The sequence below is a fragment of the Aspergillus novofumigatus genome, assembly GCF_002847465.1.
Source record: "Aspergillus novofumigatus IBT 16806 chromosome Unknown P174scaffold_3, whole genome shotgun sequence".
Classification (NCBI taxonomy): domain Eukaryota; kingdom Fungi; phylum Ascomycota; class Eurotiomycetes; order Eurotiales; family Aspergillaceae; genus Aspergillus; species Aspergillus novofumigatus.
The window spans coordinates 2,267,337-2,294,593 of NW_020194276.1; the positions used below are offsets into that span (position 1 = coordinate 2,267,337).

General features: G+C 50.3%; 9 protein-coding genes across 9 annotated transcripts; 6 read left to right on the plus strand and 3 right to left on the minus strand.

The window, feature by feature from the left end:
* Window positions 1-102: 102 nt before the first annotated feature.
* On the plus strand, window positions 103-5,308 carry P174DRAFT_419511 (uncharacterized protein; the record flags this gene model as incomplete). The annotated part of the gene is made up of 9 exons (XM_024824786.1): window positions 103-112; window positions 169-2,039; window positions 2,099-2,118; window positions 3,154-3,296; window positions 3,353-4,295; window positions 4,363-4,648; window positions 4,750-4,947; window positions 5,010-5,085; window positions 5,157-5,308. 9 exons carry the CDS (start codon window positions 103-105, stop codon window positions 5,306-5,308), a joined length of 3,699 nt encoding a protein of 1,232 aa, XP_024684180.1.
* Window positions 5,309-5,895: 587 nt separating this feature from the next.
* On the minus strand, window positions 5,896-6,714 carry P174DRAFT_511314 (GPI anchored serine-threonine rich family protein; the record flags this gene model as incomplete). Its single annotated transcript, XM_024831780.1, has 5 exons — window positions 6,578-6,714; window positions 6,443-6,521; window positions 6,255-6,389; window positions 6,081-6,196; window positions 5,896-6,020 (listed from the first exon to the last, which is right to left on the minus strand). Exons 1-5 carry the CDS (start codon window positions 6,621-6,623, stop codon window positions 5,896-5,898), a joined length of 501 nt encoding a protein of 166 aa, XP_024684181.1. The 5' UTR covers window positions 6,624-6,714.
* A 1,900-nt stretch (window positions 6,715-8,614) lies between these two features.
* Window positions 8,615-9,373, plus strand: P174DRAFT_440170 (uncharacterized protein). Its single transcript, XM_024826994.1, has one exon. The coding sequence runs from the start codon at window positions 8,675-8,677 to the stop codon at window positions 8,957-8,959; it is 285 nt and encodes a 94-aa protein (XP_024684182.1). The 5' UTR covers window positions 8,615-8,674; the 3' UTR covers window positions 8,960-9,373.
* Window positions 9,374-9,645: 272 nt separating this feature from the next.
* On the plus strand, window positions 9,646-11,654 carry P174DRAFT_387107 (Smr domain protein). The gene is made up of 2 exons (XM_024823339.1): window positions 9,646-9,780; window positions 9,855-11,654. The coding sequence occupies exons 1-2, from the start codon at window positions 9,751-9,753 to the stop codon at window positions 11,493-11,495; spliced, it is 1,671 nt and encodes a 556-aa protein (XP_024684183.1). The 5' UTR covers window positions 9,646-9,750; the 3' UTR covers window positions 11,496-11,654.
* A 205-nt stretch (window positions 11,655-11,859) lies between these two features.
* On the plus strand, window positions 11,860-12,601 carry P174DRAFT_387110 (peptide-methionine (R)-S-oxide reductase; the record flags this gene model as incomplete). The annotated part of the gene is made up of 2 exons (XM_024823340.1): window positions 11,860-12,103; window positions 12,165-12,601. The coding sequence occupies 2 exons, from the start codon at window positions 11,860-11,862 to the stop codon at window positions 12,533-12,535; spliced, it is 615 nt and encodes a 204-aa protein (XP_024684184.1). The 3' UTR covers window positions 12,536-12,601.
* A 246-nt stretch (window positions 12,602-12,847) lies between these two features.
* On the plus strand, window positions 12,848-15,097 carry P174DRAFT_511316 (stromal membrane-associated protein; the record flags this gene model as incomplete). Its single annotated transcript, XM_024831781.1, has 7 exons — window positions 12,848-13,012; window positions 13,131-13,299; window positions 13,359-13,403; window positions 13,459-13,561; window positions 13,617-13,757; window positions 13,811-14,879; window positions 14,988-15,097. The coding sequence occupies exons 1-7, from the start codon at window positions 12,904-12,906 to the stop codon at window positions 15,095-15,097; spliced, it is 1,746 nt and encodes a 581-aa protein (XP_024684185.1). The 5' UTR covers window positions 12,848-12,903.
* A 1,285-nt stretch (window positions 15,098-16,382) lies between these two features.
* P174DRAFT_511317 (putative integral membrane protein) lies at window positions 16,383-19,492 on the minus strand (the record flags this gene model as incomplete). Its single annotated transcript, XM_024831782.1, has 7 exons — window positions 16,383-16,881; window positions 16,941-17,008; window positions 17,066-17,439; window positions 17,496-17,563; window positions 17,637-17,673; window positions 17,732-17,840; window positions 19,419-19,492. 7 exons carry the CDS (start codon window positions 19,490-19,492, stop codon window positions 16,514-16,516), a joined length of 1,098 nt encoding a protein of 365 aa, XP_024684186.1. The 3' UTR covers window positions 16,383-16,513.
* A 2,592-nt stretch (window positions 19,493-22,084) lies between these two features.
* Window positions 22,085-24,207, minus strand: P174DRAFT_459110 (putative chromatin remodeling complex subunit (Rsc9); the record flags this gene model as incomplete). Its single annotated transcript, XM_024829737.1, has 3 exons — window positions 22,085-22,978; window positions 23,020-23,939; window positions 24,009-24,207. 3 exons carry the CDS (start codon window positions 24,205-24,207, stop codon window positions 22,085-22,087), a joined length of 2,013 nt encoding a protein of 670 aa, XP_024684187.1.
* A 1,692-nt stretch (window positions 24,208-25,899) lies between these two features.
* Window positions 25,900-27,161, plus strand: P174DRAFT_459111 (uncharacterized protein; the record flags this gene model as incomplete). The annotated part of the gene is made up of 3 exons (XM_024829738.1): window positions 25,900-26,305; window positions 26,414-26,542; window positions 26,605-27,161. 3 exons carry the CDS (start codon window positions 25,900-25,902, stop codon window positions 27,159-27,161), a joined length of 1,092 nt encoding a protein of 363 aa, XP_024684188.1.
* Between the last annotated feature and the right edge of the window lie 96 nt (window positions 27,162-27,257).

Sequence of the window (27,257 nt, forward strand, 5' to 3'; positions counted from 1 at the left end):
TCCGTGTCTGTTGTACCTGCGCCAGTGTCCCAGCAACCATCTTGGTGGACTGATGAGATGATTTCTACAATGGTTTGAGATAGAAGAACGTAATCAGTACCAATGGCTACAGGTTCGACCAGTCCTTGATTGTTTCTCTTGATATGAGATTGACATGACATAACCTAGTGCGCATCTGCGTCTGCGGAGATGAGGGCACTGGCAAGTCCAGTCTCATTACCTCTCTCGTGAAGGGTGTCTTCGTGACGAACAAAATCCAGCCAGTCCTACCTCAAATTACCATTCCTCCCACGATCGGAACGCCTGAGAATGTCACGACCACCACAGTGGTGGACACCTCCGCTTTACCACAGGAGCGGAGCAACCTGGCCCGCGAAATCAGAAAGTCGAACGTGATTTTGTTGGTTTATTCCGATCATTACAGCTATGAAAGAGTCGCTCTATTCTGGTTGCCGTACTTTCGATCTCTGGGGGTTAACGTGCCGGTTGTATTATGCGCCAATAAGTCGGACCTAGCTGCTGATCATACCGAAGCCCAAGTCATCGAGGAGGAAATGCTACCGGTGATGGCGGAGTTCAAGGAAATCGATTCCTGTATACGTACCAGCGCCCGCGAACATCGCAACGTGAACGAGGCTTTCTTCCTTTGTCAAAAAGCCGTCACTCACCCAATCGCTCCACTGTTCGATTCGAAAGAGTCCGCGCTGAAGCCAGCAGCGGTTGCAGCTTTGCAACGCATCTTCTATCTCAGCGATAAGGATCGAGATGGCTATCTTTCGGATAAAGAAATCGAAGACTTTCAGATGAGATGCTTTGATAAGCCTTTAAGCAAGGAGGACCTTGTCCACATCAAGGAGACGATCCAGAAAACACACCCGGACTCTGTGACCCCATTTGGCATTGACTGCCGAGGGTTCATACATCTGAACAAGATGTACGCAGAAAAGGGACGCCACGAGACCGTCTGGATTATTCTACGCGCATTCCAATACACCGACAATCTTTCACTACAAGAGAGCTTCCTTCATCCCCGATTCGAAGTACCGCCTTTTGCATCTGCTGAGCTGTCGCCGGAAGGATATCGGTTTTTTGTCAATCTCTTCCTGCTGTCGGACAAAGACAATGATGGTGGCTTGAATGACGCCGAATTGGCGTCCTTGTTCGCCCCGACTCCTGGTCTTCCAGCTTCTTGGGCGGACGGCTCATTTCCTTCCTCCACAGTCCGGAATGAGGCTGGCCACGTCACTCTTCAAGGCTGGCTTGCTCAGTGGAGTATGACAACCTTCCAATCACCGAAGACGACTCTGGAGTATCTGGCTTATCTTGGCTTCGAGTCGTCCGATAGGAGTAATCCCTCTACAACGGCTGCCTTGAAAGTCACGCGGCCGCGAAAGAGACGGAAGCGCCCTGGACGTGTGGGCCGCAATGTCGTCTTGGGCCATGTGCTTGGAGCTCCAGGATCGGGCAAATCAGCGCTTCTCGATGCCTTCCTTGCGCGTGGCTTTAGCTACACTTATCGCCCGACTATCCAGCCCCGGACTGCTGTCAACACGGTTGAGCTGCCCGGGGGTAAACAATGCTACTTGATTTTGGATGAGCTAGGAGAACTGGAGCCCGCCATTCTTGAAAACCAGGCGAAGCTTCTGGATCAATGCGATGTCATTGTATACACGTATGACTCCTCAGACCCGGACTCCTTTGCCTATATCCCGCAGCTACGGTCCAAGTATCCGCATCTTGAAGAGCTTCCGAGTGTTTTTATTGCGCTTAAGGCCGATCTGGATCGTACCACGCAACGGGCTGAGCATCAGCCCCACGAGTACACGGCCATGCTGAATATGCCGAGTCCGCCGCTCCACGTCAGTGCTACTTGGAGTTCCATCCAAGAGGTGTTTGTACACATTGCAGAGGCTGCCATGGAGCCTAGCACTGCTTTCCCCCGGAGTGAGGAAGACGTGGAGGGGAAATGGATGGCCTGGGGTATAGCACTTGGAGCAGTGGTTTGCGCGGGGGCTGCTGCCGTGATGATTTGGCGAAGAGTTAGTGGTAGCGGATAGGTCTTTGAGCCTATTAATGTGCACCTGGATGAATGAATTAGATTGATACCCCGGGAAGCTTGTATGCGTTCATGCATGTGCTTTGTTCATGGGCTTTGGAATGCTGCGGGGTTGCGCCAGCGGAAGAGACTAAAAATACTAATGCATATTATTGCATTTAGATATACCAATTAAATCTTCATTTGATGGTTGACATATAAAGCCACTAGAGCAAGATTGATGATCTCAAACTGCCAATAAATGGTCGATATGAGATCTTTGAAAACCCCGCCTATGGCCAGGAACCACTTCGGCAGCACGGAAAGAACAACAATAATAGGCTAACTATATAGCCAACCGCTGAGTACACTAACCCCAGAAACCGACACACGGGCCTCCCAAACTTCCCCGTCCAGCTCTCCGCTCCTCTCCTCACTCACCATTGTCTGTCTAACCTCGCGCTTCACATCTCTAGACCTATCTCACTGTTGGGATTCCTTTATTGTATATATTTATTTGTTCGTCTAATTCTGCTGATTATCATTTTGTCGAGACCCGCTTATCCTACAGCCCAAGGTCAGTCTGCTAACACTTGTTCTTCCCCTCCACGTGTATGCGTGATCGACTAACCGATGTCAGAAGAAGTAGATATACTGAGCGCCGATCTCAGCGTTGAAACACTGGCTTGAAGAAATCTATACTTCGGGATTCCTCTACTCCTAATATCGTCCCTCAATACGTCGCATTCATTCCAGATCTCAGCATCACAAACTACCCTGGGCAGCTCTGCTTAGGGTGCCGCTCTTACGAGCATTTCACTGCGACTGTGGACTCAGCAGCGTTCACCTATTGTCCTAGTCAACATTGATTGCCTTGCATCTACTATTCACTGCTACCACTGCAGCGTATACAAAAATATTCTACTTTACATGAGTTAGCGCTACTCCATCGCAACCGCAACCATGTTGTAAGACTCCCTTGCTACGCCTGATGGTCGCCATCAGTCTTTCCTAGTTATCTCTTGCTGTTCATTGTCGCCTGTTGCGCTCCTAGGGACTGGCAGGGAACAGCTGGATATCAACTGCGAACTGCACTTTTGCTGACCTGACCGCTCTAGTGTTCTTCCGCCTCCGCCTCCTCGCTACACCGTGCCGGTCGCTTATGCCGCTGGCGCGGCAAATGGCATGGCAGTGCCGGTCGTAGAGACCAATAACATACTCAGTCATCCAGAGGGCGGCTGCCCGCTACAGGTTGGAGAAGGTGCGTTTGTATCCGCGGAGTCTCGACAACTAGGACTGACGGGGACATTCAATTAGGCACCTATGAACTCAAGGACGACCTGCACCTAGCAACCCCTCCTCCACACCCATCTGAAGCTCCAATTATTAATCCAAATCCGCTTGCGACTGTTCCTACACCTCCGACATCCGGCGTCAAAGTTTCACTAGTTTGTGTCAGCCCTCGAAGCAAAACTCCCTCGTTCATCTCAAAGCAGATCGTAACAGCGCCCCATTTTGGAGACGGAAACCCGGCACTGGTACCTGCTCCTGTCAAGGACGGGCTGAAAAGGCGGAAGCCCAAGAACAACATTATCAAGAGCAGTTCGTCCTTCGTCTCACGGGTCATCACTCATGAAGCGGCAACGAAGCGGTTGAGTGAGCGGAGTCCGGAAGGCCTTTTTGCTTTCGCCAATATCAACCGCGCCTTCCAATGGCTTGATCTCAGTTCGAAGCAGAAGGAAGAGCCGCTTGCAAAGATTCTTTTCACAAAGGCGCACATGTTGTGTCACGATATTAATGAGGTCACCAAAAGCCCTTCTCATATCGACATGGTTATGGGTTCCTCTGCTGGTGACATCATCTGGTACGAGCCTATTTCTCAAAAGTACGCCCGAATAAATAAGAATGGAGTCGTCAGCAATTCTCCGGTCACTCATATTAAATGGATTCCTGGGTCGGAAAATCTGTTTATGGCGTCACACGCAAACGGACAATTAGTAGTCTATGATAAAGAGAAGGAAGATGCTCTTTTCACCCCTGAAATTCTGGATCAGTCAGCGGAGGCACTCAAGGCATCCAGTAGACAGCCGCTGCAGGTGTTAAAGTCCGTCAACTCTAGGAACCAAAAGACTAACCCTGTCGCTCTTTGGAAACTTGCAAACCAAAGAATATCGCACTTTGCATTCTCCCCAGACCAAAGGCATTTGGCAGTTGTCTTGGACGATGGCTCTCTACGAGTGATGGACTACTTGAAAGAAGAGTATGTCTCCCTCTGTTCCTGCTATCTGTAGATTCAGTGTCTGACAGGCAGCTAACGAGCCGCTTAGGGTCTTGGACATTTTTCGCAGTTACTATGGTGGTCTCATCTGCGTCTGCTGGTCACCTGATGGCAAATACATTGTCACTGGCGGACAGGATGATCTAGTGACTATTTGGTCTTTCCCAGAGCGTAAAATCGTAGCCCGTTGTCAGGGTCACAGCTCTTGGGTTTCCGCGGTCGCCTTCGATCCGTGGCAGTGCGACGAACGGACCTACAGATTTGGGAGTGTTGGTGACGACTGCAGGCTTCTTCTGTGGGACTTTAGCGTTGGCATGCTGCACCGACCGAAAGTGGTACGTATCTCTTTATCACGAGGACCAGCATACACACTCGAATTTTTAAATTACTTCAACATGGTGAGATTTGATCCGATGCGCTGACAAATCTTTAACAGCATCAAGCCAGCGCCCGTCAGCGAACAAGCATGATCGCTGGCAGTTCACAGTATGGCAACCGTCACCGAGCTGACAGTGCGGGCAACAGGATGAGGTCAGATTCTCAAAGGACCGCAAACACCTATGAGAGTTGTGACCAAGCTGTCCGTCACCCTGTAGAACCCAGAGCACGCACTGCCTTACTGCCGCCAATCATGGTGAGTTCTGAGTAATGCTCATAAGCTTTAGACCATTGAATCTTGAGCTGACAACTTCAAAGTCCAAAGTCGTTGGTACGGACCCTATCTGCTGGCTGGGCTTTCAAGAAGATTGTATCATGACCTCTTCTCTCGAAGGTAGTTCGTCCCTGATTTCTATGCATCGCTTGTTGTCCCAAGAGACAGCCGCTAACACGGGAGGTTAACAGGCCACATTCGCACCTGGGACCGTCCTCGAGAAGGCATAAATGACAAGTACAATGACCAGTCATCGTCACCGGCGGTCAGCGCCAGCGCAGCTGGATCAGGATCCGTCTCGGGCTTGCTGAACCCGCCATGGGCTCGCTCTGAGGACTTGTAACAAAGGCTGACGCTTGACTACTTCTGTATATATGTACATTCCACTAGTATACCCATTTGCTTTTACTGAAGACGATTCATCCCCGTATTCATTCGCACCAACTTCAGAGTAGGTGTGTTAATTTCTGGTTTGGACGAGGGGACTCAAAACCAAGAGGTCGATTTAGACCTAAGTATGGATGTATGCTGGCGAGCGAGGTCGCAAACGAAACCGAGAGATTGAAAACAAATTCAAGCCAGCAGTGTGATGAGTGCATATGGACGTCCACTACCAAGTGAAGACGTGCATGGATACATCACTAGCCTGCTCTCCTTGCATGAGGATCAAAGTTTTCAATACCAACGTACTCCACGAAGACAAGCGGTGAGCCCAAGACCAGGAAAGGAAATATCATTATCAATTATCTATTATTTTGCATAGACAATTAAATGCATTACAAAGCATGTTCTCACCCATCATATCAGTATCACCGTATATATCCGTTGGATATCATGCCCTGGAAGAATGTATATATACCAAGAATATCCCCAAATTTCGTAGTGTGACGTCAGTCCCAAACATCCTTACTTGCGCCCTAAGAGTCCTATTTACACGGCCAAAGCGAAAAGACCCAGGATAAAGGAGCCCACAGCGGCCGGGGCAATGAGAGATGCAGCAGCGTTGGTCGTAGCAGTAGCGGTAGCGGAAGCAGTCGCGGTGGCGGTTTGGCTCTCTGCAGAGGGGAAATGCATTAGAATGTATGATGCAGGTTATCCTAGCTGATAAATCTTACCAGTGGAAGTAGTCTTCGGCTCAGGCTTGACGTCTGTGACGTTGAACTGAGGAGATTGAGCCAGAATCCCCGTGTTCGTGGGTCCGGTGCTGACGAAGTTGACCTGGTAGCCGTTTCTTTTGATTCAGGTCAGCCTAGCCTGTAGCTGGAAAGGACATCGGAATTTGGACGTACGCCTTGGGAATACCAGAGACACCGTCCACGGTGTACTTCTCGTCGGAGGCCTTGACTTCCTTGGCGATGACTTTGTTGACGGGGGGCTGGGTGATCATGTTGACGAGGACGATGGAGAAGTTCTGGGAGTCGGATCTGTTGCTATGATTTAGTGTTGGATCTGTAGGTGTCTATGCAGGAGGACTTACTGGACATATTGCCATTCGATATTGACGGACTTGCTCATGTCCACCTGGTCCAGGCTCTTCGGGGATGTGATGGTGAGGGCTTGGGTCGCGTTAGTAAGGCTATTGCCTCGTGAAGAGGAATATAGGAAGACGTACCGGCAGCGGTAGCTGCGAGAGCAATAACTGAGGTGAAGAAACGCATTGTGATTGAAGTCCTGTCGGTCTGGGGTGGTGTGCCTCAAAAGAATAGGTAATAGACTGATGGAAGGCAGAACCTCGTGAGATCGAAATCTGTCAATGGTATGGATATCGAGTCAATGCAAGAGGACGACTGCCGGCTTTATAGACACAAGGTTCAAAACCTTCCCTGGCTCTCTCCTCCTGAGCCGAAGCGATGTTAGCATGATCTGATGTTTATTTGGATACATCTGCGGCCGGTCGTGCGTTGACGCGAGGGATTCCATCCGATGTGTCTTTTCTCGTTTATAGCTCCAGCGACGAAGCTCATGACTCCGGCATTGCGTCTTTGATTGGCAGTATTGAAAATGTAAGTTTTGCTGAGTCGATGGTGCGGTCATATTGACTGTGTCTCTGTAAAGCACCACTGAGTCGGTGATTGAGCCCTCGTGCCCTAAAGATATAGAGGATGAATGCTCCCCTTTTTAACCTCAAGACATGTCACGCCTTCAACCATTTGATGCCTCTTCGGTGTAAGGATAGCTGCTGGTCTACGACACGTTGCTGGGCTTCAATTGCCGATGGCAAGAGTTTCTATGCCTTGTTATGTGATGAGTGGGTATTCGAGATAAGCTCTTGAGGCTATTGAACACTTTCTAGCGACGGAGGGATGTTACTCCGTAAAAGCAGGCCATAGTACAAATAGTTTCATCTAGGCGAAAGTTTAAACCAACGATTATGCAAATTTCTCTTCTGTCTTGAGATTGATGGAATAGGCGACGGGTGAGTTTCCTGTCTACACAGATATGGCCTTTTCTCAGTTTTCCCTTTGTTCCGCTACCCGATTACACAAACAAAGAACAAGTTAGGCTTAAGTTTAAAACAACCGGAAAGCCTTTACAGGTGTTTGTCTCGAATTGATCTGCGTACTGTCGGTCAACCCAAATTCGAGTTGTCCAAATCCTGTGACAATGGGCTGCAGTCTCGGTGATGACAGATCCACCGATGTGCAGTGCATATGAGCTATCAAATGGCCTGCCGACATCACGGTGACGACTAGACGAGACACATCCCATCATCTCTGAATACAATTGTCTGTCGCGAGTCAATAGACAACAAGAGGATTCAGGCAATGGACGAACACCTGTACGGAAAACCTCGTGCCCAAAGCGGCGCAATGATATGGGTGCTCTCCGGTAGCCTTGGGCTCAGTCAGCATCTAAAAACACTCATCTCCTCTTCTTTTTGCAAGAAGAAGCTGGCTCGTCTGGGTTCCTTATTGCATCAGAGCCTGTCGATCGTCATCCATGACGTTATCCAACATGCTCCTGCAATCACCTACCCCCTTACTAATGGAATGGATAGTAGTCAGGTCTGGCAGGGCTGCGGTGATATCCTGAGTGCTGCTGGATACAAAAATCTCCATCTTCAGGACAGTTTCGGACAAGGTCAATGAAATGACCAAAGAATTGGGTCCCTGAATGCTGCATATGGAGATTCTAATCATGACCAGCTAGTCAGGAGTAAAATTGTGCTCTACATCATCACAGTGTTACAATCACGATAGTTCTGGCGTAGTTGATTTCCTTGCTGCCTGGACTTCATACAATACAGCATGTTGCGAAGAGCCTCTGGCGACTCCTTCTGCACGGTGAAGCGAACTACGTGGAGATTGAGCGGGACTTCTTATGCTGATCCTTTGGCTTGAGCTTTTGTGGCAACCATGCAAGACGAATCACACAACCCCTGCAATACCGATTGTTTTCACACCAGCAGAAGGAAATCGGGGTTATGAACCTCGTATTATGCTATGATTACTTGTTTCGCGCTGATACTAAGTCTGAAATTCGTCATCTCTAGAGGATTTCAATCAGCGCCGACAGGGGGTACGTATTGTCGAGAGTGTGGACGTCGAGGCCTCTTGCGCCGAGCAGGCTCCCGGGTGGTTTTGAAATAACATAGTATAAAATAGGCTAGAAGGCTTCCTTCCAGCCCAGTTGAGAGCATCAACCATCACGCAGGCTTTCTTCTATTGCTTTCATTCAAGAACCCACAAAAATCTCTCACAGACTCACCATGAATCTCAAGACTGTTACCATCCTCCTCGGCCTATGCGAGATACTCCTCGCCGTCCCCATTCAAGGCTCCCAGAAAGACAAACGTCAGGGTCTCGAAGGCTTTAATTTCGGCGATCTGGCGAGTACAGGTGCCTCTGGCACTACCACAGGCTCAAACACCAATCCGTTTGGGTCGTTGCTCTCTGGCATCATTCCGTCCACGAGCGGCTCAGGCTCCTCAAGCGGCACTGGAAATATGATTTTCCCATCTGGAACTTTGACCTCTGGATCTCAAACCGGGTAACGGCGAAACGAACCAAGGACAGTCTGGTTCTGGCGACCTTTCCCAGGCTGGAGAGGGTGGTCAAGACGCCGACGAGGAGGGCCAAGACCCCAATGAGGGTGACAGTCCAGAAGACGAGACTGTTGCTTGAATATGCTTCACACCTTGAGCATTCATGACAGCGAAACCGAGCACGTCATCGGAAGAGCAAGGATCCCATTTCTTTTGTCAATGTAGGCAGAGGGCAGGGTTGAGTTGGGCGGGCATTGACTTCTCGGTGCCCGGGACTTCTGTTGTTTGCTTCTTTCCTGTCATCTTTTGGCTTATATGACTGTCAAGGATAGCACTGCTATGTCTCTGCCTAAGCTTCCCTTGCATCAGCATCAGCAATGTTGATCATTCAAGTCAAAATTTAAATGATTTGTTTTCTCGCGGGGAGCTCGTAATTTTGAATGCTGTGGTCAGAGGAGAATGTAGAGATGGCCTGTTATGCCGCGCCAAGTACCTGGATACCTTAGAGGCTCCTCATTATCTGAAGGGCTATCTGGATCTTAGGTCATCTTGGAACACTTGAACAATCCTAGTTTATCAATGAGGTCACGAAGCTGGTTGGATCGCAAACAGCCCATTATGTCATCTGTGATTGGTGCATCGTTTGAATCTTCCCCGCCCCGACGAATTTGTGGTCTCTCAGCACAAACAGCCTTGATCTCCCTGCTTGATGATCAAGGGAAATTCTGAGATTGTCACTCTCCAAGTAATGATAAAGAGACCCCGAATACACTGTCGACATATAATCAGCGATTTTGAAGATGGGTGACACAGGCAATAGCCTGTTGAAAGTCAGTTCCGACACATTTGGAGCCCGAGTGGACACGAAGCTAATTGTTGGATTTGTGCTGTTTCGAACCTCTAGGAGCTTGAAAAGGAATACTGTCCTCCTCTGGATTCAGCTTTGTTCACAGCTATCGTCTGCGACTATGACCTAGAAACCCCCGCGCAAGTGCAGCAACTCCGTGACACCCTGGACACTCTGAAATTATCAGCATGGGAACAGGAAGATCTACCTTTCGACCCATCCGGGACCAGCGGACTCTGTCCTGGCACTAGCGGTGATGCAGATGGCATCCTGTCAGAGCGCAGCGGCTCGCAAAATGGCACTGTCCCGTCGCGCGAAACAGATATCACAAGTCTCGCGTCCGACTTCTCCTCCGTTGGTCTGGATGACAGGCGCACAAGGAGTCACGGCAACAGGAATTCTTTGCGCTACACGATCGGCCCTGACGGGTCGCTGTCACTCTCGGGTGCCTCCGAGGACGACAAAATTGGTTATCTGACAGATATGTTTCCTTCTGTGGATCGCTTCACCGTACAGCATTCGCTTAGGAAGTCTGACGGTGATATTGATCGCGCCATGGATGTGCTCTTGAACATTGCTTTCTTTGATGAGCAGCAAGAAGATGAAGATGGGACTAAGCTTGCCATTCCAAAGGGCATCGATGGATTCGACGAGTGTTCTAATGGAGACACTGGGCGGAAGAAGAATCGCAGGCGCAAGGGAAAGAATAAGAACAATCCGGTTCGGGGACTCTCTTCTCCGACAGCCTCAGGATACTTGCCGGATGAGAATCTCCCCCTGAACAAATGGGACGCTGGTCAGAAAGATATCGAGTTCATCTGTTCTAGGACTGTGCCTGTCCTGAAGAAGGAGGCTGTAACTTCTGCTTATCATGCTAACGGAGCCTCACTGCCACTAACGATTCGATCTCTTGCGATGGCACATGCGCCTGAGGAAAAACATGTCAATGGACACCCTATAATGCTTGCGCAAGTTGCAGAATTAACGCAAGAATTTCCGTCTGTTGCACCAACACTACTGGGTGGCCTACTGAACATCACTCGCAATTCGACGTCCGCCGCCGGTGAGCTGGCAGTCGCCATGCTCACCCGTCCAGCGGCCAGTTCTGTGTCTAACCTGATCAAAATCACCACTGCGCCTCCACCCTTGGACCTTGATGATGATGAGCCCAAAAGACTTTCTGTGGAGTCACGAATCCTTCGCGATCACGGTACTGCTCGAGTTACGGCTGGCGACCACTTTGTGGCCAGTGCAGAGGCTTTCCACAAAGCCTCAGCTGCTTACCGCCGTGGAAAATCAGACAAATTAATGGGCGGAGCAGCTGCTTACTACTCCTCGGTGGGCCGAGATCATCTCGAGCGGGCAAAGCGGGAGGCTGCCGCTGCGGCCGATGCCCTAGCCGATTCGCAGTCGACCTCAAATTCATTGGATCTGCACGGTGTCTCGGTCCAGGATGCCGTTCGTATCGCCAGTTCGCGCGTCTCCGCATGGTGGGACTCTCTTGGCGACGCCAAGTACATGCGCGGCGGCGAGGCAGCGCGATCAGGCTTTCGCATCATCACCGGAGTCGGACGCCACAGCCATGATGGCACATCTCGCCTGGGGCCAGCTGTTGGCAAGATGCTGGCCAGGGAAGGATGGAGAGTAGAAGTGGGTGAGGGTGTTTTGACGGTGACCGGTGTTGTTCGACGTCGTTGACATGTTACGCCATTTTCAGTTCATGATCGTGTTTAAGATACCCTACAGTTATTGCATCTGGTTGATCTAGTTGATGTCCAAGGATTTAATGTCGGTGAATACTGCATCTAGCGGACATACTTGCTCACATGTTTCCAAAATATACCCATTTTCTTCTGCATGTTTTGTTTTTTTTTTTGGGCGGTGATTCTCCGCATGATGACGTAAAACCTAGAGGCAAATCGGAGATTCAGCAATGCAGCGATAATCTGATACAACCCTCGCTTTCACCCATGCGTGGCTGAGGCTTCTACCGGTAAATTTACGTAGAATTCTCGCCCTGTTCTTCTCGCTAATTCAGATCCCATAATAATAGTCCACCCCGATGCGTTTCCAACACCTCACTCGTTTTCTCCGCATCCTCTCCACCACACCTTTCATCACATCCGTCTCTCCACGATCGATTACTAGAATACCTTTTCCAATCTCAAGAGCGACAGCCCTCAAAGCTGCGCCCACCATTCCATTCCTAAGCTCATTCTTCGGCTCAAGTGCCAAAGCTGAGGAGTCCAACATGTCCTACCCCGAACAACGAAGTGAGGCGGAATGGCGGGCAGTCCTGTCTCCAGGTGAACCTCCCTCTGCAATACACTATACACCAAAAGAATAGCGAACTAATCTGTTGAAAAGAACAATTCCGCGTCCTGCGCGAAAAAGGCACAGAGCCCCCTTACACGGGCGAATATGACTCCCATTCCCCGTCCAAGGGCGTCTACACTTGCGCCGGCTGCAACGCCCCGCTCTACAAGGCCACGCATAAATTCAAGTCCGGGTGCGGCTGGCCTGCGTACTTTGACTCCATCCCCGGGGCTGTGACTAGACATACGGATCGCTCGTTTGGGATGGAGCGGACGGAGATTGTGTGTAGTAATTGCGGGGGTCATCTGGGTCATGTTTTCAAGGGTGAGGGATATCCTACGCCGACAGATGAGAGGCATTGCGTGAATAGTATTAGTTTGAAGTTTACAGAGGACGAGGAGGCAGCGAAGTCGAAGGCATGAGGATCTGAGATGCGAAAAGACAATTATATAGTAGCAGTTTGATGATGATATTCTGACGGCGAGGAGTCATGGTATGAGGTGGGGGCGTACGTGGACCATAACGTGTTTTTATAAAAATTTCTCAAAGCTCTCTTCACAATAAAAAGACTTATAGACTCGATGATTTGTATTATATTCAATTTCCAGTCTTTGTTGACTCCGTCTTGCATGTCTGGCACGTGCGGCCGTCATCGGGCATCCACAGTTGGCTGCCTCAGGCCGCACCGCATCCGCCACTTGGTGATTGTGATCTTATTGAATTCCTCCAAATACAACAACCATTACTTCCATCTCTTCCAGCCATCGAGAGGACCGCGCTACCAGCTGTCATGTCTCGACGTGCGACTCCTTCCCAGGCTGCTCAGAACCAGCAGATTATCAAGAACCTGCTGAAAATCGAATGCAATAAGATATGTGCTGATTGCAAGCGCAACAAGCGTGAGTGGTGCCCGCCCCCGGATATCCTGGTCTTGTTGTATCTGCCTACATCCAACTGCCAATCCGCGCCTTTGAACTCTGTTTCTTGATCGGTTTCGCTGACGATATATTTTACTAGATCCGCGATGGGCCTCATGGAATTTGGGAATCTTCATATGTATCCGTTGCTCGGGCATCCACAGGGGGATGGGCACCCATATCAGCCGAGTGAAGTCTGTGGATCTCGATTCGTGGACCGATGAACAGCTCCAGAGTGTTATCAGATGGGGCAATGCTAGAGCGAACAAGTATGTGTCGAGCGGTTAATTGTCGCGGGTTGGATAGTATGCTGATCATGGATTCGCAGATACTGGGAAGCGAAACTGGCGCCTGGTCACGTCCCCTCGGAAGCGTGAGTCGGCCCCGTCGTCACAGCTGTATACCAACGCTAATGAAAACGTGGATAGTAAGATCGAGAACTTTATCCGCACTAAATATGATTCAAAGCGGTGGGTTATGGATGGGCCAATGCCCGACCCGGCAACATTGGACGTGGGTGACGACAACGTGGTAAGCTCTACCGGCGCATCTGTTGGATCTGCGGTTGAATTGACATTCCTTTAAGCCTCTTGCGGTCGTCCAGGAAAAGGCAAAGATCGAGCGTTCCTCGTCTCAACGTGTAGCGAATACTAGCCAACCTCCGATCACACACCGACCCCAAGCATCTATCGACTTTTTCGGTGATGACGAGCCAATTACTCCCCCGGTTCGCCCTAGCACCACAGATCCCGCCCGCGGATCGCTGCGCCCAGGCAACAGTCGCAATCACAGCCTGCCGCAAAGCCGGCTCGACCGGGTGATTCGTTGCTGGGACTCGATTTCTTCGGGAGCGCTCAGCCCGCGACCGCCAGCCGTCCAGCCAGCACCGCGTCTACCCCTGGTGGCTCGACCGGAATGTCTCGACCTGATTTGAAACAATCCATCCTGTCTCTTTATTCCAAGCCCCAGCCTCCCGTGCAACATGAGCGCCAGTCTTCGTTTGGAGATTTAGCATCTCCGGCCCCGCAATCGGCGGCTTCCAACTTGGGCGGACTGACCGACGCCTTCAGCGGACTGAGCTTTCCTTCGACCACTTCTCCGCCTTCCAAGCCAGCTGAAAAGCCCTCGCCTTTTGCCAATTTGACGAGCTTTGCCAGCGCCAAATCCACTCCGGCGGCTCCCAAGATCACGTCACCTACCGCCTCAGCCAGCAGTGGCTTCGGTGGCGGTCTCTTTGACAGTCTTACCTCTCCGACTATCCCACCTGCGAAGCCTCAACCTCAGTCCCGTACCGATTCCATCTCATCCAGTAGCCATGATTTGGGCTTCTCCAACTTTGCCTCTGATCCCTCGCCCAAGCTGAACCCTCCACGATCATCCTTCTCCAACGATCTCTTCGGACTCTCTTCGCCCCCGGCTCCTGCAGCTCCTGCAGCTGCACCACCTGTGACGACGTCGCCTCAGCAGGAGCTCAAATCCGCTTTCAACCTGAGCGGTCCTGCTCCTGCCCCAGCTCCGAAACCGGTAACCTCGACATCCACAGCCTCCGTTGCGAGCATGATCCCCAACGTGGACCCTTGGGGCGGTAACGAATGGAGCACTCCGGAACCCGCTGCCCCTGCCCCATCCAGCTCAACCATGATGAAGGTCCCCGACACACTGACGGCAAACGACATTGGCGCCGGTTGGGGAGCCCCGGCCTCCCCCGCTGCAAGCTCGAAAGCCGCGCCCACCGTAGCCGCCGACGAAGACTTTGGCGGTTGGGCCAGTGCTGCACCCATCTCGACTACGACCACAACAACAACCACGACTACGACGACCTCGAGCGCTCCCCTAAACCGGCTGGCGGGTTTGGCGGAGCTGATGATCTATTCTCTAATGTTTGGCAGTAGTCTTATCTCTTCTTCTTGTGTTGTTAATTCTTCAATTGCATATAGTGCTCGCGGTGTCAATTTAGACTTAGGCGCCAGATCAATGCGAATTTATTCTGTTCTCTCACTTCCTCGACTGGACTGGCTGGTTCCTGTTGGTGTCAACGAAAGTACTCCTCTGTCTTTGACACAATGATCTTATCGAGTTACAGGTGGAAAGTGAAGACCTGAAGTCAACGCTGAAATGACTGCTGCCAAGGCTATTTATGTCTATATTTCCACTTGTGCGATCTTAAAGAGGATTTTCCTCCCACGGATCCCTTTTTGGCCGAAATTCCAGTGAAGATGTGCATTTGTACAATGCTGGGACTAGCTATAAGTAGAGAAAACGGACAGAGATCGAAACTTGCGGCGAGAAAGGAGTTTTAGTTGAGACGTACATCACGTACACCTCGCCTGAGGCTAATCCCAGTCGAGATCAGCTTTGCGCTTTCTCGTTTTGGCGGTGTATGTTCTCGTGGTTCGTTTCGATCTTCTGGCCAACGACTTGCTGCACTTCATTGACACCGACAGAAACGTCAGCGATCTAATGTGGAGCCTAAGTCGGACAAAGGCAATGGCAAGCATGCCCGATATGCGGTGGGGCAACCCGCTGCATGCACAGATACAGGAGGAGAGGATACGGACGAGGCTGGCGTCGGAAAGTAGCCTGCTGGATCATCACCGGCGAACAATCGAGCAAGCATACAGCTGACCACAGTGCGGCCCAGCAAGGAATAGAGGAGTGCAACCGTATGCTGAACGCCGTCGAACAGGTCTCCGGGGATATTTCCGCGCAAAAGCTCCAGATCAGGGACATTCCTCGCGTCGTCGAAGCATGTGCTTCAGGATCTAGGGAAAGAGAACAGTAACTTGACGGCGGTACTCGACAAGCACCTCAACGAAATCACAGCCATAGTCGACCCAACCCTTAGCCGTCGCTATGACCGGTTTGGCCTGCGCGTACGGACAGAAGGCGCCAGCATATCATCGAACGAGCCGTCTTACAGACCGCCCTCTTGATACCAGACGATTCTTGGAGCCCCCTTGGATAAAGAGCGCATGAGAAGATCATTGAGCAGATTGCCCGACGACGTGCTTACCCAGAAGGATTTAACCGACTGGGGGCCTCCAGAGCCGAGTTTGAAGGAGCTCTTAGCCGAACTGACAGCTCAAAATCGAGGCCGGTGTCCAAGCCAGTACCGTCTCGACCTTCACAAACATGATGGACTACGTATAATCATATGTGTGATAAGGAGTACTCTTATAGCTTAACCTCGCCTAAAATTTCTTCACAGTATAACATATCCTTACCACCTTATGTCTCCCTCTAGGTAGTTTCTCTGCTTTCAGGACATCTAGCATAAGCACTATGGTCAGGTGGCTAATTGCCCTACTTTAGGATATTAGCTAGGAGCAGGATAGCATATAAATGACTGCAAGGCGGTTAGCCAAGCCGCATGAACATTGAATTAGTATTAATAAATCATTAGCATCATCACTTAGTCCAGATCTCTAGACGAGATCCAGAAATCATACACGGCAGAAAGAACCCGTCCAGGAATAACAACCCTTATAATAACTGCCGCACACTCGAAGCATCATTCGATATGGATTCCTGCGATACAATGGTGGTGACTTTGATCTTATTCGAAGTGCCTTCCTCGAAATCGCCTGCCTTGTAGTCGCCGCCCTCCGGGCCGTGGCTGACAGACTGCAAGTGGAAATTGGGTTGACGGCCGGCGATGGAAGCATGGAAGTTGGAGAACTGGGTGACCCGGCTGCGTTGGGTCCTGGTGCGGGTGTTGCTTTTGCTCTTGTAACTGGAGAGGAAGCGGGGGAGGAGTTTGGAGATAAAGGCGCGGATGCCGGGGAGGCAGGCGCAGATGATGGCGACGTTGCATTCGATGGCGGACCACATGGCAGCGCCTGGGTTATCATCTAGGAGCTGAGAGTTAGTTTGCTTCTTTGGTAGATTGAGGTCGACGTGGAAAACGCACAAGTTGGGTCAGACGAGTTGGAGATGACCATGAGACTCTTCAGTCGGAGAATGCTCGTTATCAAGACACTGCGTGGACTGTTAGCAACCCAAAGTGTGGGGTACTAGCGGAGAAACAAAACTCACAATGAACCCAGAGCAAAGACGGCCATAAGGGCGTACCTTTGTCGTCTGGGGAGCTGCAGGTTCTTGAGCGATGGCATGGGGAATACCAAGATCAGGATATCCGTGAAAATGTGGATTGCAGAGTTGGAGAACCAAAGGGCTTTCTTGTCAAGACAATACCCCGGCTGATCTTCATGCCAAAACTTGGACACAGGTACGCAAGTGACCCAGGCACTGATGAATGTCCACGATCCGTACGTGGCCAAAAATCCAATCAGGCACCAACAGGCGAAACGCATGCGCGGTGTCGAGAAGACTCGTTTGTATTGTAGAAGAATCGAGGCTTTGGTAGTAAGCAGACTCGCTTGATACAAGGGTATCGTTGCCCAGAAACACTGAAGGTACACATTAGCCGGACGTCAAAACGAATAAGACAACAGGTATTTCTTACCTTCATTTGTTTGACAAGAATATCTGGCGGGATTTTCTCATAGTGCTCTCCCATGAGATACTTGACCTCTGATTGTCCACCGTCAGTACCAAACGCAAACAAGTAGAGCCATCCATGGCTTCAGAAATGGCATCTGCATACCTCCAACAAACAGACCGAAAAAAGCCCAACTAAAGGCCTGCGAGGGTTAGCCGACAAATCGGTCCCCGGCTATGGAACTCCTGCGAAAGGCTTACCAGAGCCACAATGATAGCCCAATCATCGGCGCCCATCTGCTTCACAAGGAATGTTCGGGTGTAAATTCGGATAAACGTGAAAACAGTGGCTAAGGTAGTAAATGCAATGCTGAGAGAGAGGGCCCCCGGCCGCGGGGTGTTCCGAATGTCATTTTCTTTTTTCGCAATGTGGCCCCAGGAAGAACAAAATGCGAAAGGATGGAAGATCGAGTTGATAGAGATTGTAGTGCAGGTAGCAGGACTAAGGATCGTGAGGTAATAATAGTAATGAGTGACTTTCAGAACAGCCTAGTAGTGGTGCTCAATAATTGGGAGAGACTCCAATATCAGTTATTCTCGATGTGGTGCACATTGCGAAGGAGTGAAACGCAGGTTAGAAAGATCGAGAGCCAATGTAGGAGAGTACTTTAGAGGATGCAAGCTTCATATTATCGAAAAATGCCAGGCCCCATCTGAGACCAGAATCATGGGTCATCTAAAACCTGTGTCGCTAGACTCTAGAAAAAAGCGGAGAGAGAGTTGAGCAGCCCCCTCCTTCGGGCTCCAACCAGAAATCTTATCATGATGAGGGCCAAGTTCGGATTTGCACTACGGACGCTCAGGCCTCAAGATACAATGCCTATTAGGGTCCATTGGGGGCGTCTTAAGGTTCATGGACAGTTAGTTAAACGATAGCCTAATAGTAGTCGTTGTCTAATAGAGTAATAGTACCGGAGTTAATGTGGAACTGGAGCTGATGTTGGTGGAGAGTTTATGCCACCTGAGTGACCAGACGCCTCAGGAATCAGGACAGAGTCTATACTCCACGTGAAGTTATTGGAATAAGGATCGGCAAATCGTCGTTCATTGGTTCTTGGAAGACTCGATAGTTGTACCTCGGCGCTTTAGGGCTTCCAGGATATCCGGGAACATCCTGTCAAGTCAGACCCGGCTTTCCAGGAGACTGACAGAGTGACACCTAGAAAATAGTTAGTTCATTGGAAGGTTCTAACAACTGGCCAAGAAGGATAATATCACAGCCCAGACTCGTCGTTTCCGAATTGGGGATTACGCCCGCCAAATAAGGGATAATGCCACCATGGTGGAATGCTTGGGCTGCTCCTTGCCTCTTTTGGTTGAATAGGTTGCCAGGACTTCCCACGAGGGTAGAAAATATGGTTCAGGATGGAAGTACGCCCATGGATGACATGCGGAATGCCTCCGTTATGTTCCAGGAACCATCTTTATCAGGTAAATTTCCGAATAATGGCATTGTTGTACCGCCGGAACTCCCAAAAGTTTAGGACAATAATACGACATTGACTTTGTGAAGCCCGATGCTTCCATGGCTTGTCTCGAAAAGAGCCCAGGAGACACCCCCTCCCGTTCGAAGGAAAGACGGCGTCAAATGTACTCAAATGTCAGTGTTTCAGTGACAAATTGACGACTGTTAGGTTTGGTGTAGTGGTGTACCACGGCTCAGTCGGCATGACAGTCAGTTTAGCGAGCCAATAATTGATTGAGTTTCTGCGTAGTTTATTCCTCATACCACTTTCGACCCGCCCGTCAAAAAACGAACGTCTGCAACAACACAGATAGATGGCCGATCCTTGATGAGCAAGCACACTCTCTCTCTATCTCTTTGACCTTCAAGATCTAGTCCAACTGCTAGTCCATCCTCAGGACAAAAGCTCGGTGCAATACTTACGTTCGTCTGGGATACAAGTCGCACAAGGGGTAATCTGCGTTGTGGCGCAATGACAGGGACTTGTGCGCGATCATGTCGATCATATGCACGACTTGTTAGTGTCTCCATTCCCAGGTTCGCGCTATAGACTACGTACCATCTTTATATGCCACTCCGTAAGTGGGTATAGCCAAGCTTGTTGCTCGTGCCAGGGGCTAATCCAGATCCAGCTTCCTGGTATTCAATGGTTCAATCACGAGGAGACTGCAGTGTATCCGAATGGTCGATAGTTGCGATGATGATCATCGACCTGAACTTTCAGGTTGGCAAATTTTCTGCCGCCAACTGCAATCAGTGCCCAGTCAATAGTGGCGTGCGAATGACATACTGGCCTGGATCCACCCATCCACCATCGAGTCGGGGCGTTTCTAGTCTTGACTTTCAATCTTTAGGCTTTAACTCGGACGAGATTAACGCAAAAAGGAATAGGCTCAGCTTTGACGCCTCGACGCCTCCATGGCGGGTCCACGCCTCTGTGCACGTTTTCATTGCATTAAAGACGCACTGTTGACCAGAGAAAGACACTATGTAAAAGAATGGCGTTGATCTTGTAGGATAAGCCTGAAAAGTAGCACCTATTAGATAACTGGTGTCGGCTATGAAGAGAACATAGGCAGTGAAGCACAAGAGAGAACCTGCACAGCTCTGAATGCGTGAATGAAGATTAAGGGGCAACACCACCTTCTCGGCAGGTCAAGGCATGAGCTGCTTACCCATTCAGGAAACCTGAGCCGTCAGCAGCACTATCTGTTTCAAAGACTATTGGATAATTCATTTTCCTGTTTATCTCATTGTTATTGATCTTGAATGGGCATCGCATAGTGAAAAAGGGGTCAAACTACATGACAACAGTTTAGGCTACATCGGCGAATTTAGCCGGCCCTCATGCTATTGAACAATGCTGCATGTACTCCGTCTCGTGATCGACACATCTCCTAAATGCTCTCCGAAATCCGAATACGACAACCACGTTTATACCTCAGGAGAATGTCAAAAGTACGGGGTATGTGGAAGGAATCGAAGGAATCAGGCAATGAAGCTTATCGAGCAGTAAGTGCCTTAGGCAGGATGATATCTAGGTTCTCGCCAAGCACCTGGTGCCTCAGATGTAACAGAGATAATCCAAAGTAGAGACTTTGTGGCTTTTACTAGGACGAGGATCCATCAATAGCATGGTGCGGGGTTTTTGTTCCGTGCAGATGTGATGATCGCAATTGGTAAGCACAGCAAAGAAATCGGCCTGATATAAGAGCATCTGTAATGGCAGATCATCACAGACGGAATCATTCCTATGCAGGTCCGTTTAGGTTGCGACTCCTGACGACTCCTGTCATATGATAAGCATGTTACTGCTGCAACTGCAGTCGCTTCGGCATTGCGTGCGTCCTTGTAGAACGGGCACGACTAGCGCGAGGTCGGTTTGAAAGCGAGCATGCGAGCATTCGCCTGAAGAACATAACCCGACGAAGCGAGTATCTCGAACTGAAGACATGATCGCGGTGTCATCGCAAGACTATTCTCATCTGCTTCCGTCTCTTCAGACTCTGTAGCAATCCATTGGGTAAAACCTCCGCGTGTTTAGGTTTCTCCTGTAGATCACTCGAAGATCAATACCGTTGTCGAGGATGCACGCGGATCTTAGCAGTCAGAAAGAAACCGCTCGTTGCGAGGCTCTGAGGGAGAAATACGAAAGCGTTTGTGGCATGGCAATGGTCTTCTCAGCGTAAAAACCACTATGGACTGTCTCTGACTTGAACTGGTTTGATTCGCGTCCACTTTCCATACCAACGACAGCGACACCACATTGAACATGGACTATCGGATCACAGAATCCGAAGACGTTACCGATCCCAAGTCAAGTCGAGGAATATTTCGCGAACAGCTCATCCTCCACTTCCAACAAACAGCGACGACACTCCTCTTTTACTCCCGACCAGAGGGATCCCCTGTCCCTGTCCTTAGGCCACACCCACTTCGCTCAATAACGATACCTCCGTCCCCAAGACAGTTGCCGGAGTCAGCCCGTGACCCAATGTTTGCGCAGTAGAATGCCGTGATGTACTGTGGAAGAGTACCGGTGAGGCGTACATTGTTGCCCTACGAAGACTTCATCCGAGATTTATATGACACCAATTATTTCTCGCGATACCAGGCTGAAGCGGCTTAAGGGATGAAAATGATAAGAGCTCGCACGCTCCCATCAATTTTATAAGTGACCTGGAATCATTGAGCACCTAGCAAATTAGAATCATTTTTCCTGGCTGCGATCTACCTATAGTACATCGTTGAAGGAAACCGTGCATCACCCAGCAGATTCCTACCCCCAAAACCCAGACGCCGTGTATTTCAGATTGCGAGTGAACCCTCACCAAGGTTGAAGGGCGAACGGTAGGAGCAAAACAGCCACCTTTTTGATTGAGGTGAGGAGTTCCTCATATGAAGTGAAAGAATGAAAAAGAAACGAAAGATTATCGAAAGACATCATGTCAAAGAAAAAGGGTATTATTGTACATCAATGGCCATGCAGAAGAATAAGGATGAGGACTAGCGAGTTTGAAAGGAAGAACGAACAGCCGTCATTGGAGGGGGGCTCATCCACTGTTCATTTCGTTTCTCTCGAACCGAGTTCAGTAGTAATCCTCTTTTTCTATTACCATGATCAACTCGGTAAGTTCCTTACGCAATGAGCGGTTACGGTCCCATGCTTCGACGATCTTCGGACGATGACTGAGGAAGACGGCTTTCTTCCAGGAAAGCCCGTTGTACTGCGGTGCAATACCCGTGGGCAGGTTTCGGGCAAGATTGCGCAATACTAACGCCGCCTTGTAGGCCACTCCAAAGGGCTCGCCCCGCTCATTGACTGGAGTGTCCAGGTAGTACCATTTGCGGACGATGCGCTCTTGGAGGACCGCCCGTTTGGATGTGGGTGGCTCCGCATCTGGCGCACGTTCCTCGGGCAAATGTGCGGAGACGTGCCCGGCGACCATTGCAGTATTGGTACTCGGACCAGACGACCGGAATTTCGTGCAGTTGTCCCAAAGACAGGTATGAACGGGCGACTCCGCCTTCTCCAGGTTGTAGTGTCCCGGGGTTTCAGTAGGCTTGAGATTCATGTGTTCCGTGAAGACATGATGGCGAAGTTCTGCTGGCGACTTGAAAGCGCGCTGACACGTCTTGCTTGGTTTCGAGTTGTCCGCCCACTTGCAGTAAATGTAGGGAAAGCCCTCGAAGGTATAGGCGGTCTCCAAGGGCCGAATGCCTTTGATGATGAACTTTGTCGCTGCACCAGGACCATTGATCACTTGAGCTTGCGCGTTCGTGAAAGTCGTACTGACATTTTTGATGAATTCGGCCGCAGGGAGAACACCCCCACCAGGAAGACGGGGGTCTGCAAATCTGCTCTGGTACGCCTGCCACAATGCAATTTGGGTGATCTCACACTCGAGGTCCTCAACAAAGCAGCACCGGAGCCAACGCGAGCTCCGTTCAGGCTCCGAAAGCTCCATCAGCTCTTTCATGAGCTCAGGCGGCACGCGAGGGATATCCGACGGCGGGGGGCCACCTTTTCTTCTTGCAACACAGTTTCCTTCTTGCTTGGTCGGCCTTCGTGCGTTAACAATGCGACCATCCGAGGGACGAAGACGGTAGGCAAGTTGAAGACCTCAATCAATGTCTCGACGTTCTCGGATGAAAGTGTATACTGGTACCAGAAGTCCAGTGCACCACTGAGAATATCTTTGTCCAAGTCGAGAAGAGTGTGAAAGTAGAGCTGCTGCAAAGTCTCCTTTGGTATCCGTTCCATTGCCCGGTTCGCCTCTGGCTCGTCTAATTCAGTGGAGAAATGGGTGAGAGCCCATAGTGCGCGGACGACGTGAGCGCGATCTGGTGACTCAAGACAATTGAGAAGTGAGATCCAAAGTGGATCCTCCGGATCGGTCTTCATAAACTTGGTGACCTCCTCCGCAATGTCCAAAGCATCGTTCTTGATCTCGTTGAGACGAGGTTGATTGGGAATGTTGATCATAATGACGAGGAAGTCTCGGAGCAGGCCTTTCGCGTACCGTGACACATAGTAGGCATTCTCTTTCAAAAGGACCATGTTCCGCAGGACCAAGGTCGCCTCTTTAATGTTGCGGAGAAGGTGGTTGAATTCGTACGTCTCGAGGGTGTCTTCCGGCAATGTAACGGGTATTTGTTTGATCTTCTCCAATAGATCTCGTGTGCCATGTAGTGAGTTCAACACATTGACGCGATCACTGGATTCCCGAAAATCATACTGGAGCTCCCACTTCACTCCGGTTGTGACAAGGGAAATATCCAGGGCCTTCGCCATGAGGTTCTCCGCAAGCAAAGGGAAACCTTCAAACTTGAATTTATCCCATCTTTGGTTCGAAATTTGAACAAGGTGATACAATGCAAAGTCTACCTCATCGGGAATCCCTGATTGTAAACCGTAGTGGGCTCGTTTATAAATATGATCGGCTGCATGGCAGGGTCAGTAATAGGCCTCGACAAGCAAGCGGTAGTAATTGGACGGCACAGTTCACGTACATTTAGGTACTTCGAGATATTTGAGCGGGAAGTAAGGATCATAGAAATCTGGTTGCTTAGCCACCTTCCCTCGATCGTGCAGGGTTGCAAAAAGGCCAGGTCTGTTCCCGGGCGTTGCTACCTCACGCGTGGACATTGGAAGTCTTTGATCCCTGCCTTCCCAATTTTCGGGCATTCCTTGCGGCATATTCGACCCCATTGACCCGGTGGAATATGTATGTGCTCCGGTTGGCTGCGGCGACTGGTGCGCATTTGAGTGTGAGCGTCGAACAGGCGCAGTGTCTGGGATGAAGGGTTGGTTGGCTTTTGGAGCTTGCCGCAAGCCTTCTTTAATCCAGTCAGCGAAGCTAGGTCGGGAATCATCTTAAAAGGGACGAGATACTTGCCTCGTAAGGACGAGCGCGGCGTATTGTTCGACATTGTGAGTAACCCAGTGAATGTCCTGATCCCAATGCTTCCTGGGGACGCTCTCTTCTCTACTGGGACGATCTGAACCGCGTTGGCAAGACTTGACCACGCCGATGTAGCTCCAGAATATGTCCACTATAACGTGCTGAGACCGTTTTCGCTTCGTTGGAAGAGAAGTCCTGTTTGAGACGCGCCGGCGTAGAACTTTGCTGAGGGTGTCGGGTTACTGGTCCAGGCGTGTCTTCGAAAGGAGAGGATGAGATGAGGCAGGTTGAACGAGCGATACGAATACAAGCTGTTGGCTTTCACAGGCAAGGTGAATGTTTGCGAAGTTTGATCGATGGTGACCCCGCGAAGGGAGATCGGCCGTGATTTAGAGCTATCGGAAGCCAACCGATCAATGCGACTACAGTTGTGAATGCAACAAAGCTTCGAGAGGACAGATCCGAAGGAAGGAATGCGATTTTATTTCTGCAGTAGAGAAATTAAGTCGCGACAAGGGCAGGCCTAAATCAAGCGTCAATGACCTGGTTGTGCTCCTTCAGGCTGTGTAGAGGAAGCTGATCCTGCGATCCTCGTTCCTGGCATCCCAGGCAAAAAGTCCGCCCATCTGCTTTGGCCTCAGGCGCGTGTCCGGAATATCAGTTGTTCCGGCCGGGGATGTCATGTCGTGTTTGTTATGTTTGGATGTGGAAGAGTTGTTGATGCCTCAGGCATAAAGATCTTCTATACAGTCTTTCGACCTCAGCGTCAATATCGAGATAGGAACTTCTATTGTGACTGCCAGCAGGTATCCTGCCAGTGCTTGGATACCAGCGCCTGATCACACTGGCGTCCTTTGTATTGTAATGTTTGATGAAATCATGGATTGTTTCCACCGAGGCCAAGGAATAGTAAATGTCAGAAATGGATAGGACTCCGGCATTTATAGAAAGAATCAACACTTTTGAGAAGGACTTGGGTATGACTGCCTGAGGCCATCTGGTTGCTGGGCCTTGACCATGTCATACCACCCACTGTGCATGCTGCTGTTCTTCTATCGTAGGACTTCTGATGACATTCGGCTGCTACTCAGTATAATTAGATCGGATTGCGTTATCCTTCTACGCCTATGACTAGAGACGAAGGAACTTCCCAATGTATCATTTATCCCAAAGTCTTCACGAATCTACTCAGCTGGCTCGGTTGTCCCTCGCAAAGTTCTCTCATACCACAACCAGCATTCATCATAACGGTCCATTGAACTGGAGTCATGTTTTCAGCCATGGAGACATTGTATGTTGTTTTCACAAGGCTTCAGCAGGGATATCCTCAGCTCAGAGCCAAATCTTCCTGAGAGTGTTTCAGGACCAGAATATCGTGGTATTGTCCCACAATCCCGGAATCCCTTGAGATGTTAGCACGAATTAACCCATAAATAACCTAACAATTACAGGAAGAAGTAGATCTTGGGTACTTCATCCAGAAAACTTCTGATCTTCATATGTCAGGACAAAGCGGCTATCCCAGACCCATCTTCGCCGTGGTCGTCAAGTCTCCTTGTCTCGCGGTGAAATATCCAACAGGCAACGGATTCGTAAGTCCTACGCACTTCACTGTATGGATTTCCTCTGACGCAGTCAAGATCCGCCGGTTCCAGCTAAAGTTCTCTTCGGACCGCGAGTTCTATACGGCTCTGGCAATCCTGAGCGACATCAGGTGTCCATTTTCGGAGTCGAATGTCGGCTCATCGCAGCTCGCTCGAAGACAAACATCCTCACAATGGCATTCACACCCAGGACCGTCCAACCTAGGCATTAGAGAACTCTTCCCCTCCAGCGCGAGCGCAGCCTTGTTCCCAGTACTACCATCCGCTTCTGGATTAGGAAGGGCATCCAGCATCACTGCCGGTAGCGCTGCAACCCAATCCACACATTCTTAACAAGCTCCTGCTAACACAAGTCCTCCGACAGCGTCTTCGTTGCCTCCATCTTCATCTGGTACAACTCAAACGACAGCTCCAGACACAAGTGTAACAGGATCAGCCAAGAGCTACACCGAACTAGAAGCAAGGCAACTTCAAGGAACCATACACGCACACACAGGGGAAGAGACTAGCCCCGACGCTCCAAGCGCTCCCCCAAACCGTCCACCACAGCACCTTGCCACGATATCACGACGCTGCGCCAACTCCTCCCGCCAAAACGAGAGTTACCGTTCTCAAAGCCACCAGCGAAGAGATCCCGCACAACAGCAAAGGAACCCTCCACCACGTCCCTGTCTCAAACACTGCTCACCGCAGGGGATCAAATCCCTACAACCACAGAAAACGATGCAGCAGCACCACCACCGCCCTCGAGTCAGGCCCCGGGGACGAAAAGGCCCACTCCAAGGAGAAAAATAGCAGCACCTGGTGCCCTGAAACGTTCAACCACGTCAATCCCACCGCTGACCCTGGTCGAGAGGCCGCTCAGTCAACCCATCCCGTCTATAAGCCCCGTCGGGCAGCCTGCCACCATCCCTGGACCTCAGCAAATGCACATACACGAGCAGCAACCCATGATTGAAAGAAGGAATAATATAAGTCACCGGCGCGAACAGCAAGACCCTACCCCGGCAGACCTCTCATCGTATCTTTCTGCGCCTACGCAAGAGCGTACAGCACGCCTGGAGAACTGGATCTGTCAGAATCTTGAGAACGATGGGTTTGTTAAACTTTGTCAGGATGTAGAGGGTATATGGAGGCGGATTGCGTTTGGGAGTTGATGTCTAGCTCTCTTCTGTTCCTATTTGTAATTGATTCCAGCTACTCCACGTTATATACCTATTGTCACACGCGGAGGCTACAGATTGAGGACAAGA